Source organism: Ranitomeya imitator, chromosome 5 (assembly GCF_032444005.1).
Source record: "Ranitomeya imitator isolate aRanImi1 chromosome 5, aRanImi1.pri, whole genome shotgun sequence".
Classification (NCBI taxonomy): Eukaryota; Metazoa; Chordata; class Amphibia; order Anura; family Dendrobatidae; genus Ranitomeya; species Ranitomeya imitator.
Genome location: NC_091286.1, coordinates 674,191,693 through 674,209,097, shown reverse-complemented (window position 1 = coordinate 674,209,097; position 17,405 = coordinate 674,191,693). Strand labels below are relative to the sequence as shown.

The 17,405-nt window shown below is 48.5% G+C and overlaps 1 protein-coding gene across 1 annotated transcript in view; it reads left to right on the top strand.

The window, feature by feature from the left end:
• Positions 1-390: 390 nt before the first annotated feature.
• The window catches only part of LOC138638766 (cytochrome P450 2K1-like), a 76,633-nt gene continuing 59,618 nt past the window's right edge, over positions 391-17,405 (top strand). Inside the window, exon 1 of the mRNA XM_069728334.1 lies at positions 391-506. Within this exon, the coding sequence (XP_069584435.1) occupies positions 403-506 (104 nt within the window). The 5' untranslated portion in view covers positions 391-402. The remainder of the gene's footprint in view (positions 507-17,405) is intronic.

Sequence of the window (17,405 nt, the reverse complement as noted above, 5' to 3'; positions counted from 1 at the left end):
AAAATATTTGGCCCTGAAAATATCTCTGCTCTCCCTCCTATATCAACTCTTCATGGAACTGATTCCTGAACACAGTGTGACTCCATGACACAGAACGACCGGCCAACCACCGTAATGCTAGCATCCAACATGGCTACGTATTACCTGGTATGGTGGGCAATCCTACATGTTGATTGGTTGTCACGAATATATACAATATTTAGTGCAGAGCTTTTCTAGTTGAGCTCTAGTCGAGAGGGCTCCTTCTCCACGTGCGATATGTCTACCCCTGCCTGTCCAGGTGCAAAATACATTACAAAACAAAAAGACTTTGAAAACACCTTGGTGTTAGGGAACAGGAAACAAGAGTGGTTACACAACTTATGTTTCAGCATTCCCCTACAATGTGCTGTATTCTGTAACATGAGAGCCAGGGAGGAGTTGTATAACTTATCTGCGCACAGTGCAAAGTGCTGGAAACAGATTCACCTACAGCGAGGAGCAAGGATTCATTTTTTTCAGAGCCGGTAAGTGACTGCGCCAGAGGAACAGGATGAGTTCTGTATCCGTAACTTGGTGTTTTAGGCTCGGATGGGCAAATGTTGCAGAGCTGTTTGATTTGGTATCTGTAGCACTCACAATATACACACAGTAATATCTTAGATAAGATCATAAAGTTTATAACCCTCAATCTGTGACAAATCACTCAAACTGAGCTTTACGATATCAGACCATCTCGGGTCTAGTACGCAGCTGCTAACGAGTATATTAAGATATAGTTGATGTACCAGCAGGATTTTTTTTTTACAATTAGTCTTTGTCTCATTTATATTTGTTCTGCTTTTTGGTAAAGTGCTTTTGCTTCTTGGTTAAGAAAAAAAATGTACAAAAAAAAAAAATCTTAAAACAAATCAGCATGTGTGATCTATGTAAATAGGGAACACGCTCTTCTAAATTGTACCCATTGCTACCCATAAACTATCAATATGGATCCAATAAGCTGCATTCTGAAAGTAAAAAAAAAATACATGTCTAAGTAAAACTGAGCTTTAAAAAAAGATTTGAAAATTTATTATAAACCTCATACTCTTTAAGAAAAAAAAAGCGGAATTAGTGTGGATCCGTATGACACAATAAGGCCGGGGTCACACTAGACCGTAATACGGATGAGTGCAATGCGATAAAAAATCGCATAGCACTCGTCCCAATGTTAATCAATGGGGCAGCTCCCATCATCCGATATTTTCTCGGCCGTATTCAGGATCCGAGTGAAATCGCAGCATGCTGCGATTGTCAGCGTTTCTCGGCCGAGAATCACCAATGAAAGTCTATGGAAGCCCCAAAAATACGGATTACACACGGACCAGCAGTGTGACTTGCGAGAAATACGCAGCGCTGTTACAGAGAAAAGCCGGCAATTCAGTGCGGTGTACAGTAAAATCACACTGACATCTTACAGTAGAATAGGTAGAATAAATATGTACACATAGAATATGTATATATATATATATATATATGTCAGTGAGACACATATATGTATATATATTCTTACTTCATACAGCCGCGAAATAGCAAAAAGCCGGTAATTCAATTACCGGCTTTTGCTTTCTCCTTCCTAAAACCCGACATGATATGAGACATGGTTTACATACAGTAAACAATCTCATATCACCATTTTTTTTTGCATAATCCACACTACTAATGTTAGTAGTGTGTATGTGCAAAATTTGGCCGTTCTAGCTATTAAAATAAAGGGTTAAATGGCGAAAATGGGCTCCCGCGCAATTTTCTCCGCCAGAGTAGTAAAGCCAGTGACTGAGGGCAGATATTAATAGCCTGGAGAGGGTCCATGGTTATTGCCCCCCCCCCCCGGCTAAAAACACCTGTCCACAGCCACCCCAGAAAAGGCACATCTGGAAGATGCGCCTATTCTGGCACTTGGCCACTCTCTTCCCATTCCCGTGTAGCGGTGGGATATGGGGTAATGAAGGGTTAATGCCACCTTGCTATTGTAAGGTGACATTAAGCCTAATTAACCCCTTCATGACCCAGCCTATTTTGACCTTAAAGACCTTGCCGTTTTTTGCAATTCTGACCAGTGTCCCTTTATGAGGTAATAACTCAGGAACGCTTCAACGGATCCTAGCGGTTCTGAGATTGTTTTTTCGTGACATATTGGGCTTCATGTTAGTGGTAAATTTAGGTCAATAAATTCTGCGTTTATTTGTGATAAAAACGGAAATTTGGCGAAAATTTTGAAAATTTCGCAATTTTCACATTTTGAATTTTTATTCTGTTAAACCAGAGACATATGTGACACAAAATAGTTAATAAATAACATTTCCCACATGTTTACTTTACATCAGCACAATTTTGGAAACAAAATTTTTTTTTGTTAGGAAGTTATAAGGGTTAAAATTTGACCAGCGATTTGTCATTTTTACAACGAAATTTACAAAACCATTTTTTTTAGGGACCACCTCACATTTGAAGTCAGTTTGAGGGGTCTATATGGCTGAAAATACCCAAAAGTGACACCATTCCAAAAACTGCACCCCTCAAGGTACTCAAAACCACATTCAAGAAGTTTATTAACCCTTCAGGTGCTTCACAGCAGCAGAAGCAACATGGAAGGAAAAAATGAACATTTAACTTTTTAGTCACAAAAATTATCTTTTAGCAACAATTTTTTTATTTTCCCAATGGTAAAAGGAGAAACTGAACCACGAAAGTTGTTGTGCAATTTGTCCTGAGTACGCTGATACCTCATATGTGGGGGTAAACCACTGTTTGGGCGCACGGCAGGGCTTGGAAGGGAAGGAGCGCCATTTGACTTTTTGAATCAAAAATTGGCTCCACTCTTTAGCGGACACCATGTCACGTTTGGAGAGCCCCCGTGTGCCTAAAAATTGGAGCTCCCCCACAAGTGACCCCATTTTGGAAACTAGACGCCCCAAGGAACTTATCTAGATGCATAGTGAGCACTTTGAACTCCCAGGTGCTTCACAAATTGATCCGTAAAAATGAAAAAGTACTTTTTTTTCACAAAAAAATTCTTTTAGCCTCAATTTTTTCATTTTCACATGGGCAACAGGATAAAATGGATCCTAAAATGTGTTGGGCAATTTCTCCTGAGTACGCCGATACCTCATATGTGGGGGTAAACCACTGTTTGGGCACATGGTAAGGCTCGGAAGGGAAGGAGCGCCATTTGACTTTTTGAATGAAAAATTATTTCCATCGTTAGCGGACACCATGTCGCGTTTGGAGAGCTCCTGTGTGCTTAAACATTGGCGCTCCCCCACAAGTGACCCCATTTTGGAAACTAGACCCCCCAAGGAACTTATTTAGATGCCTAGTGAGCACTTTAAACCCTCAGGTGCTTCACAAATTGATCTGTAAAAATGAAAAAGTACTTTTTTTTCACAAAAAAATTCTTTTCGCCTCAATTTTTCCATTTTCACATGGGCAGTAGGATAAAATGGATCATAAAATTTGTTGGGCAATTTCTCCCGAGTATGTCGATACCTCATATGTGGGGGTAAACCACTGTTTGGGCACACGGCAGGGCTCGGAAGGGAAGGCGCGCCATTTGACTTTTTGAATGGAAAATTAGCTCCAATTGTTAGCGGACACCATGTCGCGTTTGGAGAGCCCCTGTGTGCCTATGCATTGGAGCTCCCCCACAAGTGACCCCATTTTGGAAACTAGACCCCCCAAGGAACTTATCTAGATGCATATTGAGCACTTTAAACCCCCAGGTGCTTTACAGAAGTTTATAACGCAGAGCCATGAAAATAAAAAATAATTTTTCTTTCCTCAAAAATGATTTTTTAGCCTGGAATTTCCTATTTTGCCAAGGATAATAGGAGAAATTGGACCACAAATATTGTTGTCCAGTTTGTCCTGAGTACGCTGATACCCCATATGTGGGGGTAAACCACTGTTTGGGCGCACGGCAGGGCTCGGAAGGGATGGCACGCCATTTGGCTTTTTAAATGGAAAATTAGCTCCAATCATTAGCGGACACCATGTCACGTTTGGAGAGCCCCTGTGTGCCTAAACATTGGAGATACCCCAGAAATGACCCCATTTTGGAAACTAGACCCCCAAAGGAACTAATCGAGATGTGTGGTGAGGACTTTGAACCCCCAAGTGCTTCACAGAAGTTTATAACGCAGAGCCATGAAAATAAAAAAAAAAAATTATTTTCTCAAAAATGATCTTTTAGCCTGCAATTTTTTATTTTACAAAGGGTAACAGGAGAAATTTGACCCCAAAAGTTGTTGTCCAGTTTCTCCTGAGTACAATGATACCCCATATGTGGGGTTAAACCACTGTTTGGGCACATGCCGGGGCTCGGAAGTGAAGTAGTGACATTTTGAAATGCAGACTTTGATGGAATGCTCTGTGGGCGTCACGTTGCGTTTGCAGAGCCCCTGATGTGCCTAAACAGTAGAAACCCCCCACAAGTGACCCCATTTTGGAAACTAGACCCCGAAAGGAACTTATCTAGATGTGTGGTGAGCACTTTGAACCCCCAAGTGCTTCATAGAAGTTTATAATGCAGAGCCGTGAAAATAATAAATACGTTTTCTTTCCTCAAAAATAATTATTTAGCCCAGAATTTTTTAATTTTCCCAAGGGTAACAGGAGAAATTTGACCCCAATATTTGTTGTCCAGTTTCTCCTGAGTACGGTGATACCCCATATGTGGGGGTAAACTACTGTTTGGGCACATGCCGGGGCTCGGAATTGAAGTAGTGACGTTTTGAAATGCAGACTTTGATGGAATGCTCTGCGGGCGTCACGTTGCGTTTGCAGAGCCCCTGATGTGCCTAAACAGTAGAAACCCCCCACAAGTGACCCCATTTTGGAAACTAGACCCCGAAAGGAACTTATCTAGATGTGTGGTGAGCACTTTGAACCCCCAAGTGCTTCATAGAAGTTTATAATGCAGAGCCGTGAAAATAATAAATACGTTTTCTTTCCTCAAAAATAATTATTTAGCCCAGAATTTTTTATTTTCCCAAGGGTTACAGGAGAAATTGGACCCCAAAAGATGTTGTCCAGTTTCTCCTGAGTACGCTGATACCCCATGTGTGGGGGTAAACCACTGTTTGGGCACACGTCGGGGCTCAGAAGGGAAGTAGTGACTTTTGAAATGCAGACTTTGATGGAATGGTCTTCGGGCGTCACATTGCGTTTGCAGAGCCCCTGGTGTGCCTAAACAGTAGAAACCCCCCACAAGTGACCCCATTTTAGAAACTAGACCCCCCAAGGAACTTATCTAGATATGTGGTGAGCACTTTGAACCCCCAAGTGCTTCACAGACGTTTACAACGCAGAGCCGTGAAAATAAAAAATCATTTTTCTTTCCTCAAAAATGATGTTTTAGCAAGCATTTTTTTAGATTCACAAGGGTAACAGGAGAAATTGGACCCCAGTAATTGTTGCGCAGTTTATCCTGAGTACACTGATACCCCATATGTGGGGGTAAACCACTGTTTGGGCACACTTCAGGGCTCGGAAGTGAGGGAGCACCATTTGACTTTTTGAATACGAGATTGGCTGGAATCAATGGTGGCGCCATGTTGCGTTTGGAGACCCCTGATGTGCCTAAACAGTGGTAACCCCTCAATTCTACCTCCAACACTAACCCCCCCACACCCCTAACCCTAATCCCAACTGTAGCCATAACCCTAATCACAACCCTAACCACAACCCTAATTCCAACCCTAACCCTAAGGCTATGTGCCCACGTTGCGGATTCGTGTGAGATATTTCCGCACCATTTTTGAAAAATCCGCGGGTAAAAGGCACTGCGTTTTACCTGCGGATTTTCCGCGGATTTCCAGTGTTTTTTGTGCGGATTTCACCTGCGGATTCCTATTGAGGAACAGGTGTAAAAAGCCGCGGAATCCGCACAAAGAATTGACATGCGGAAAATACAACGCAGCGTTTCCGCGCGGTATTTTCTGCACCATGGGCACAGCGGATTTGGTTTTTCATATGTTTACATGGTACTGTAAACCTGATGGAATACTGCTGCGAATCCGCAGCGGCCAATCGGCAGTGTGGGCACATAGCCTAATTCTAAAGGTATGTGCACACGCTGCGGAAAACACTGCGGATCCGCAGCAGTTTCCCATGAGTTTACAGTTCAATGTAAACCTACGGGAAACAAAAATCGCTGTACACATGCTGCGGAAAAACTGCACGGAAACGCAGCGGTTTACATTCCGCACCATGTCACTTCTTTGTGCGGATTCCGCAGCGGTTTTACAACTGCTCAAATAGAAAATCGCAATTGTAAAACCGCAGTGAAATGCGCAGAAAAAAACGCGGTAAATCCGCAGCGGTTTAGCACTGCGGATTTATCAAATCCGCAGCGGAAAAATCCGCAGAGGACCAGAATACGTGTGCACATACCGAAACCCTAACCCTAGCCCTAACCCTACCCCTAACCCTAGCCCTACCCCTAACCCTAGCCCTAACCCTAGCCCTAACCCTAGCCCTAGCCCTACCCCTAACCCTACCCCTAACCCTACCCCTAGCCCTAACCCTAGCCCTAACCCTAACCCTAACCCTACCCCTAACCCTAACCCTATTCTAACATTAGTGGAAAAAAAAAATTTCTTTATTTTTTTATTGTCCCTACCTATGGGGGTGACAAAGGGGGGGGTCATTTATTATTTTTTTTATTTTGATCACTGAGATATAATCTATCTCAGTGATCAAAATGCACTTTGGAACGAATCTGCCGGCCGGCAGATTCGGCGGGCGCACTGCGCATGCGCCCGCCATTTTGGAAGATGGCGGCGCCCAGGGAGAAGACGGACGGGACCCCGGCTGGATCGGTAAGTATGATGGGGTGGGGGGGGACCACAGGGGGGGGGGATCGGAGCACGGGGGGGGGAATCGGAGCGCGGCAGGCGTGGAACGGAGCACGGGGGGCATGGAACGGAGCACGGGGGGGCTGGAACGGAGCATGGGGGGGGTGGAACGGAGCACAGGGGGGGTGGATCTGAATGCAGGGGGGGGTGATTGGAGCACGGGGGGAGCGGACAAGAGCACGGGGGGAGCGGAGCACTGGATGGAGGGGAGCCGGAGCAGTGTACCGGCCAGATCGGGGGCTGGGGGGGCGATCGGTGGGGTGGGGGCACACTAGTATTTCCAGCCATGGCCGATGATATTGCAGCATCGGCCATGGCTGGATTGTAATATTTCACCCGTTATAATGGGTGAAATATTACAAATCGCTCTGATTGGCAGTTTCACTTTCAACAGCCAATCAGAGCGATCGTAGCCACGAGGGGGTGAAGCCACCCCCCCTGGGCTAAACTACCACTCCCCCTGTCCCTGCAGATCGGGTGAAATGGGAGTTAACCCTTTCACCGGATCTGCAGGGACGCGATCTTTCTGTGACACAGCATATGCGTCACAGGTCGGATTGGCACCGACTTTCATGACGCATACGCTGTGTCACAGGTCGGGAAGGGGTTAATAATGGAGAGGCGTCAATTATGACACCTATCCATTATTAATCCAATTGAATGAAAGGGTTAAAAAAAACACACACACATTATTATAAATTATTTTAATGAAATAAAAACAAAGGTTGTTGTAATATTTTTTTTAACGCCCAATCCAATCACTGAAGACCCTCGTTCTGTAAAAGAAAAAACATAATAAACCAACAATATACTTACCTTCCACAGATCTGTAAAGTCCAACGATGTAAATCCTTCTGAAGGGGTTAAAACATTTTGCAGCAAGGAGTTCCGCTAATGCAGGCTGCTCCTTGCTGCAAAACCCCGGGGAATGAGGCTAAATATAGATCAATGATCTATATTTAGCTTCATTTGCGGTGAGGCGCCCTCTGCTGGCTGTTCATAGATCGTGGGAACTTACCTAGAAAGCTCCCACATCTTCCAGATGTGCCTTTTCTGGGGTGGCTGGGGGCAGGTATTTTTAGCCAGGGGGGGCCAATAACCATGGACCCTCTCCAGGCTATTAATATCTGCCCTCAGTCACTGGCTTTACTACTCTGGCGGAGAAAATTGCGCGGGAGCCCACGCCAATTTTTTCCGCAATTTAACCCTTTATTTTAAGAGCTAGAACGGCCAAATTTTGCAGATACATACTACTAACATTAGTAGTGTGGATTATGCAAAAAAAATGGTGATATGAGATGGTTTACTGTATGTAAACCATGTCTCATATCTAGTGTTGAGCATTCCGATACCGCAAGTATCGGGTATCGGCCGATATTTGCGGTATCGGAATTCCGATACTGAATTCCGATACTTCCCGCGTATCGGATACCGGAATCGGAAGTTCCCAGAATTCAAATTGAACGCAGCAGCCAATGAGGAATGAATGAAAGTGTGGGCACATCCTGTTTAGCATGGTGGGCATGTAAGTACTGGCAAGGCTGGGATTGGCTGCTGAAATGATGTCACTCTGCACTATAAAAAAGCGCTGCCGCCATTTTGCGCTCACTCTGCTGTGATTTCAGTTAGGGACAGGACGCTGTGTTCTAACTGAGGGCCAGTCGAGCTAGCTAATTGCTTTATTTTCCTTTCCAAAGGCTAATTTAGCAAAACGCTGTGTGTTCTTCACTGTTCACCTTGCTCTTGCCTTGCAGCGCTGTTTTAACAGCGTTCTGCAAGGTCTCTGTGTGTGTGTGTGTGTGCAGCTCACTCTGTAGTCTGTGTGCAGCCATATACCCGGTTGTATTCAGCTCAGGGGGGGTTCACACTGCCTCACACAGTTGTTCTTTTTTGCTCTTAGTGCAGCCTGCTGCACATTTTTTCTCAAATTTCCTATTAGTGTTTTTCCACCAGTCTCCAGCTCTATTGTGGAAAAACACTACATAGGATAACCTAGAGGGGGGTTTTTGGGCCTTGCAGCGCCGTTTACGGCTGTCTGCACGGTCTCCGTGTGAGCCCAGCTCGCCCTGTAGTCTGTGTGCAGCCATAGCCGGTTGGATTCAGCTCAGGGTTCGTTACTGGCTCATACCTTGAGAAAAATTTTCCTTTTTTTCAAATAGTGCAGCCTGTTTAAAATTTGAAAAAAAAAATTCCTATTAGTGTCTTTCCACTCGTATCCAGCTAAATAGTGGAAAAACACTATATAGGATAACCTAGAGGAGGGTTTTTTGGCCTTGCAGCGCCGTTTACGGCTGTCTGCACGGTCTCCGTGTGAGCCCAGCTCGCCCTGTAGTCTGTGTGCAGCCATAGCCGGTTGGATTCAGCTCAGGGTTCGTTACTGGCTCATACCTTGAGAAAAATTTCCCTTTTTTTCAAATAGTGCAGCCTGTTTAAAATCTGAAAAAAAAAATTCCTATTAGTGTCTTTCCACTCGTATCCAGCTAAATAGTGGAAAAACACTATATAGGATAACCGAGAGGAGGGTTTTTTGGCCTTGCAGCGCCGTTTACGGCTGTCTGCACGGTCTCCGTGTGAGCCCAGCTCGCCCTGTAGTCTGTGTGCAGCCATAGCCGGTTGGATTCAGCTCAGGGTTCGTTACTGGCTCATACCTTGAGAAAAATTTTCCTTTTTTTCAAATAGTGCAGCCTGTTTAAAATTTGAAAAAAAAAATTCCTATTAGTGTCTTTCCACTCGTATCCAGCTAAATAGTGGAAAAACACTATATAGGATAACCTAGAGGAGGGTTTTTTGGCCTTGCAGCGCCGTTTACGGCTGTCTGCACGGTCTCTGTGTGAGCGCAGCTCGCCCTGTAGTCTGTGTGCAGCCATAGCCGGTTGGATTCAGCTCAGGGTGCGTTACTGCCTCATACCTTGAAAAACAATTTCCTTTTTTTCAAATAGTGCAGCCAGTTTAAAATTTGAAAAAAAAAATTCCTATTAGTGTCTTTCCACTCGTATCCAGCTAAATAGTGGAAAAACACTATATAGGATAACCGAGAGGAGGGTTTCTTGGCCTTGCAGCGCCGTTTACGGCTGTCTGCACGGTCTCCGTGTGATTTAAACTAGCTCTGTAGCCCGATCTGCACCAAAAAAAAGGTTAAGTTCACCAAACACAACTTACACTTGTGTAGGCCACATTTGCAAAATAATAAAGTTTAGTCCACAATTTACAACATTAGTGTTTCTTACACCTGTTAGGAGGAGCATTACAGGAATAAGCACACTAAGGCCTTAGTACTTTTCTGCTTATCTTTATCTGTCAACCAAGATGAAGAGGGCAGGGAGTAAGGCACGTGGGCGTGGGCGCGGAGCAGGGAGAGGAGCAGGGAGAGGACGTGGTGATTCTGTGCCTGCTGCGGGCGCCGGTGACTCGTCGTCACTCAGTTTCAGCAGGGAACAGTCCTTCATGCGCAGCTTTGTCGGAGAGCGCCGTGCACCGCTGCTGCGTGAAGACCAAATTGAAGCCGTTGTCGGGTGGATGGCAGCTAACGCCTCGGCATCGACTTCAGTTAGTGCCACATCCTCTCAGGCACAGAGCACTGGAGAGCAGCCATCTGTCTCTTCACCACCTGCCAAATTGGCCAGGCAGTCAGAGAGCCCAGGACAGGAGCCGTCTCTACTTCTGTTCTCTGAATCTCTTGGCTTGGAAACAGGGGGCCAGCCAAGCAGCATTGGAGAAATGGAAGAAGAGGCAGTGTGCAGTGATGCCCAACACCTTTTTCTCTCTGACTCTGAAGAGGCAGGTGGGCCAGTGCCTCCGGTGACCACAGCGCAGTACGCATCTGATGATGAAACTCAGGTGCCGCTTTCTCGTGCGTACTGTGCTGCTGAGACTACCCAGGAGGAGCAGTTGGTGGCAGAGGGTAGTGGAGATGATGAGGTCCTTGACCCATCGTGGCGTGAGGAACAGGAAGGTGGTGGGAGCAGCTCAGAGGAAGAGCTTCCTCTTACGGGCCAAAGAGGGAGAGGGAGGGGGAAGACTGCGGAGCCTGTAGCCTCCACTTTGGCACCCGTTAGGAGCCTGTCTCTTTCCAAAGCCAAAAAGGGCGCTCCCAAGACTTGCAGTGCCTGGTCCTTTTTTGACACAGTTGCAGATGACATTTGTTTTGTCAAATGCAAGCTGTGTCATCATAAAGTAAAAAGAGGGAAAAATGTCAGCAACCTCAATACCACAAATATGTGGAAACATGTGCGGACCAGGCACGCGGTGGAGTTACAGAAACACACTGAAGATGTAGGCCAACCAACAGCGGCAGCTACCACCTCTTCAGCTCGTGTTGCCTCTTCCTCCAGCTCACGCACAGCTGGTTTGGCTTCCTCCCAGAGACCTTGTGTAATTCCACCCACAGCACCACCTTCCCAATCATCCTCACACTCCCAGTCTACTCTACAGCCATCGGTAGTACAGGCATGGGAGAAAAGGCGGGCATTCTCGGCCAACCACCCCCGAGCACAGGCTCTGAATGCAGGCATTGCCAAACTGTTGTCCCTGGAAATGCTCTCGTTCAGGCTGGTGGAGACTGACAGCTTCCGTGACTTGATGGCATTGGCAGTCCCACAGTACAAGGTGCCCAGCCGCTTTTACTTCAGCAGGCAGGCTGTCCCTGCCCTGCACAGGCATGTTGAGGCAAACATAAAACATGCGCTACTGAACGCCGTCAGTAGCAAGGTCCACCTCACCACCGATGCGTGGACCAGTCAGCATGGACAGGGGCGATATGTTTCCCTCACTGCCCATTGGGTTAATGTTGTTGAGCCAGGTACAGATCGTGCGAGTGGCGCAGGACGTGTCCTGCCCACTCCAAGGATTGCAGGAATCCAGTCTGTACGCATCGACTCCTCCTCTTACACCAGTTCCTCTGATTCCTCTCTGCAGGATCCGTCACAGTCCACCCCCACATGGACCCGTGAACGTTTACCTATGACCGACATGAGCACAGCCGTGGCCAAACGTCAGCAGGCCGTCTTGAAACTAGTTTCATTGGGGCATCGAAGCCACACAGCGCAGGAGCTCTGGAATGCTATAAAGCAGGAGAGCGATGTGTGGTTACTGCCAGCGAATCTCCAGCCAGGCATGGTAGTGTGTGACAATGGCCGAAATCTGGTGGCAGCTTTGGCCCTTGGCAACCTCACTCACATCCCATGTCTGGCACATGTGCTCAATTTGGTTGTGCAGAGTTTTCTGAGGGACTATCCGGATCTTGATGCCCTGCTGCACAAGGTCCGCCTAGAGTGTGCTCACTTGCGGCGTTCCAGCTTGGCCAGATCCCGCATTGCTGCTCTGCAGCGCCGATTCCGCCTTCCGGAACACCGCATCATATGTGACCTACCTACCCGGTGGAATTCCACGTTACATATGTTGGAGCGGTTGTGTGAGCAGCAGCAAGCAGTTATGGAGTACCAGCTGCATCAGGCGCAAAGAAGTCGCAGTCAGCGCCGATCAGACTTCACAACCACAGAGTGGGCCACTATGAAGGACGTCTGCCAGGTTTTGCGTCCTTTTGATTATTCCACGCGGATGGCAAGTGCAGATGATGCACTAGTCAGCATGACTGTCCCCCTTATCTGCCTGCTTCAGCAAACTTTGCAAGGGTTAAGGGATGATGTGGTGGAAGAGGTGGAGGATGAGGAGTCACCTTTTCCATCAGCTTCTGGAGAGTCAGCGCCACGTGGTTCCTCACAAAGGGGTACGCAGGGGCCAATTTGTGAGGAGGATGAGGAGGAGTCAATGGAGGAGGAAGAGCTCCGTCCAGAGGAGGGAGCGACACAATTGTCCAGTGGTCAGTGTGTACAGCGAGGGTGGGGTGATGACGAGCGGGCAGAGATCATGTCTCAAGCAGGGGACAGCGTTTCTGGGCCGGTTGGCACTCTGCAGCACATGGTGGATTTCATGCTGCAGTGCCTGAGAAACGACCGCCGCATCGACCACATTCTCAACATGCCTGATTATTGGGTGTTCACCCTCCTCGATCCTCGCTACCGGGACAACGTCCAAAACCTCATCCCTGCGTTGACCCGGGAGCGTAAATTGCGGGAGTACCACGACACACTGGTGAATTCCATCATCTTCTCCTGTCCAACTGAGAGGAGTGCTGCTAGTGCTTTACAAAGCAGCTCAGTGCGTCGAGGCAGTGGGGGAGGCTCTGCCCAAAGAGGGAGCAGAAGCAGTGCCTCTGCCCAAGGCAAGCCCAGTATGGCACAACTCTGGCACACTTTTGTGTGCCCGCCCCAAATGTCTACACCATCACCGGCGGCTCCAGTCAGCAGGAGGCAACGGTTCCGTCAGATGGTGACAGACTACATGGCTTGCCCTCTTACTGTACTCCCAGACGGCTCTTCCCCGTTCAAGTTTTGGGTCTCTAAGCTGGATACATGGCCAGAGCTAAGCCAGTATGCATTGGAGGTGCTGGCTTGCCCTGCGGCTAGTGTCTTATCGGAACGTGTCTTTAGTGCCGCAGGTGGTGTACTAACAGACCGTCGCATGCGACTATCCTCCGATAACGTTGACCGGCTTACTTTCCTGAAAATGAACCAGGCCTGGATCTCGCAGGAATTTGCCACTCCTCTGCCTGATTAAGTAATTGGGTGTCATCCAGGTCTCCTGCTGTGTTCATCTTTCTACCACCTGAACTGCTATTCCTGGGCTCCAACACCGCCAGTTGCGGCTCAGAAGTGCAGGCTGCACAGTAAAAACATACGACCCAGTGTTATTGGGTTTCAGTAACGTCAGCTGATCCCCAGCTGTGTAGCCGGCAATGTGTCCTGCGACCGCCACGCTGGCACAACAACCTAAATGTAAGGGAACCTGTCCCCCCCCCCCCCCCGTCGTTTGTTACTGAAAGAGCCATCTTGTGCAGCAGTAATGCTGCACAAGGAAAAGGTAGCTCTTTTTTTTTAGCTCTTTGCACACGCAGAACTTAACACTTATAAAATGTGTTCACTGATACCGTTATACCGTCCCGGAGCTGGGACTTTCCTTCGTAATGTGACGCAGCACAGCCGTCATTCCTACCCCCTTGGTGCCATGCGCTGCCTCCTCAGCGTTGTTTTAAGCTGTCACGGAGCCTGCGCTGTTCTGTTATCCCTTGGGCATGCCCTATTTGCGCTGCCTGTCTTCTGACATAATTTGGTGTCAGGCTGGCTGCGCCTGTGCGGCCGCGGTGCCCGAGATCCCGCCTCGCAGTGTCTTCTGATTGAGTCACACTGCGGGCCTGGGATCCATGGGCATGCGCAGTGCATATCTTCCCCTCGGGCTCTCGCTCATTTCCCTCCGCCTTCTTTAGACTGTGCGCCGTCAGCTGATCCCTAGCATGCCACGGCCGTGACACCGCACAGTCTGAAGAAGAGGGAAGGAGGGGAGTGAGAGTCATGGTTCCAAGGCCCGCAGTGGGATTACGTTAGATGAGACTGCGAGGTGGGATCTGGAGCAGCGTGGACGCACAGGCACTGACAGCCTGACACCAAATTATGTCAGAAGACAGGCAGCGCTAATTGGGCATGGCCAAGGGCTAACAGAACAGCGCAGGCTCCGTGGCAGCTTAAAACAACGCTGAGGAGGCAGCGCACGGCATCAAGGGGATAGGAATGACAGCTGTGCTGTGTCCCATTACGAAGGAAATTCGCACCTCCGGAACGGTTTAACGGTATAAAGGGACACATTTTTAGTGTTTACTTCGGTGTTTGCAAGGAGCATAATTAAAAGAGCAACCTTTTCCTTTTGCATCCTTAGTGCTGCACAACATGGCTCTTTCAGCTACAAACGTCTTGGGGGGGGGGGGGTTAAAGGTTTCCTTTCAACTTGCTCCAATCAGGCTTCGGCCTACACTCTGTTCCTCTGCTCCTCCTGCTGTCCCTGGGCTCTAACACCGCCAGTTGGTGCCTGGAAGTGCTGTGTGCACAGTCAACAGTCGCTCCTCTGTTATTGGGGTTCAGTAACGTCAGCTGATCCCCAGCTGTGTGTGCGGCAATACCTCCAATCTGCTCCTCCTGCTGTCCCTGGGCTCTAACACCGCCAGTTGGTGCCTGGAAGTGCTGTGTGCACAGTCAACAGTCGCTCCTCTGTTATTGGGGTTCAGTAACGTCAGCTGATCCCCAGCTGTGTATCCGGCAACGTGTCATGCGACCGCCACGCTGGCACAACTAAAATGTAAGGGGACCTGTCCCCCCCCCCCCCTAGGCGTTTGTTACTGAAAGAGCCACCATGTGCAGCACTAATACTGCACAAGGGAAAGGTCGCTCTTGAAATTATGCTCCTTGCAAACGCTGAACTACACACTCATGTAATGTGTCCCCTCACACCGTCCAACCGTCCTGGAGGTGGGACTTTCCTTTGTAATGTGACGCAGCACAGCCGTCATTGCTACCCCCTTGGCACCGTGCGCTGCCTCCTTAGCGTTGTTTGATTCCGTCATGGACCCTGCGCTGTTATGTTATCCCTTGGCCATGCACAGTTTGCGCTGCCCGTCCTCTGACATCATTTGTTGTCGTCCTGGCTGCGCCTGTGCGTCCACGCTGCCCGAAATCACACCTCGCAGTGTCGTCTAATGTGATCCCACAGTGGGCCTGGTATCCATGGCCATGCGCAGTGCATATACTAGCCTCTCACTCCCCTTCTTCACGCTTCTTCAGACTAGGCGGCGTCAGCTGATCCCTAATAGCATGCCACGGCCGTGACGCCGCACAGTCTGAAGAAGCAGGAAGGAGGTGAGTGAGAGGCGATGATATGCACTGCGCATGCCCATGGATCCCTGGCCCGCAGTGGGACTACATTAGATGACACTGCAAGGTTGGATCTCGGGCAGCTTGGACGCACAGGCACTGCCAGCCTGACACCTACATGATGTCAGAAGACGGGCACCGCTAACTGTGCATGGCCAAGGGATAACATTACAGTGCGGGCTCCGTGACAGAACCAAACAACGTTGAGGAGGTGGTGCCCGGCACCAAGGGGGTTGGAATGACGGCTGTGCTGTGTCACATTACAAAGGAAAGTCCCACTTCCGGGATGGTTTGACGGTGTGAGGGGACACATTATATGAGTGTGTACTTCAGCGTTTGCAAGGAGCATAATTTTCGGAGCCACCATTTTCCATGTGCAGTATTACTGCTGTACAAGATGGCTCTTTCAGCAACAAATGCCTGGGGGGGGGGGGTTAAAGGTTCCCTTTCAACTTGCTCCACTGCAGGCTTCGGCCTACACTCTGCTCCTCTTTGATTCCCTGGGTTTCAACACTGTCAGTTGCCACCTGGAAGTGTTGTCTACACAGAAAAAAACACTAGGTGATGTGTCAGTGGGGTTCAGCACCGCCAGCTGTTCCCCTGCTGTGTAGTCGGCAACGTGTCCAGCACAAGCCACGCTGGCACAACAGAACAAAAGCTGCCACCAGTGCAGGCTTCGGCCTACACTCTGCTCCTCTCCTCCTCCTGCTGACCCTGGGCTCAAACACCGCTAGTTTTTGCCCGGAAGTGCTAGCTGCACAGAGAAAAACACCAGCCAATGTGTTAGTGGGGTTCAGCAACGCCAGCTGTTCCCCTGCTGTGTAGCCGGCAACGTGACCTGCAAACGCCATGCAGGCACAGGAACTGAAATTAAAAGGGAACCTGGCCCCACCCCCCCAGGTGTTTCTATGTATAACAGCCACCTAGTACAGCAGTACTGCTGCATTTGTACAAGGTGGCTGACTTTTTCTCCTTGCCCACGTGGAACTCAACACGTACAAAATGTGTCTCATTGAGACCATTCCACTGTCCCTGAGGTGTGACTTTCCTTTGTAATGATACGCAGCACCCCCCTTGGTAGCGTTTCCCGTCTTTTGTCATCATGGTTAGCTGGCTGCGCCTGTGCATCCGCCCTGCTAGAAACAACGCCCCTCGTTGTCATATTTATTTTGTCAGCGAGGGTGTGGTTTATGGGCACGAGCAGTGCATATGTTCGCCTGTCTTAACTCATCTCCTTCCGCCTTCTTCAGACTGTGCGGCCTCCTGGCCGTGGTAGGCGATAAGGGATCAGCTGAGGCCGCCCAGTCTGGAGCAGGTGTAAGGACATGTGTAAGCGGCAAACCTATTTACTGCACAAGGCCACGAATCCCAGCCACGCAGTGTGATTTTTGTGAAAACACACTGTGGGTCTGGGATTCATGTCCATCGCTAACCGCAACGGCCGACATGAAATGAGGTCAGAAGACAGGAAGCGCTCACAGCGCATGGCCAAGGGATCACAATAGCGCAGACTCCTGTACAGCAAATAACAACGCTCAGGAATCTGCGCCCAGTACCTAGGTGCAAATTTTGACACCTGTGCTGCGTCTCGTTAAAAAGACAAGTCACGCCTCCACAACTGTTTGACAGTATAATGGGCTAAATAGTGTACGTGTTTAATTCAGCGTGTGCAAGGAGCAAAATTAAATAGAGCAACCTTTGACTTGTGCATCATTAATGCTGCACAAGGTGTGGCTCTTGTACCTTGCAACACCTGAGGGGGGGGTTAAAGGTA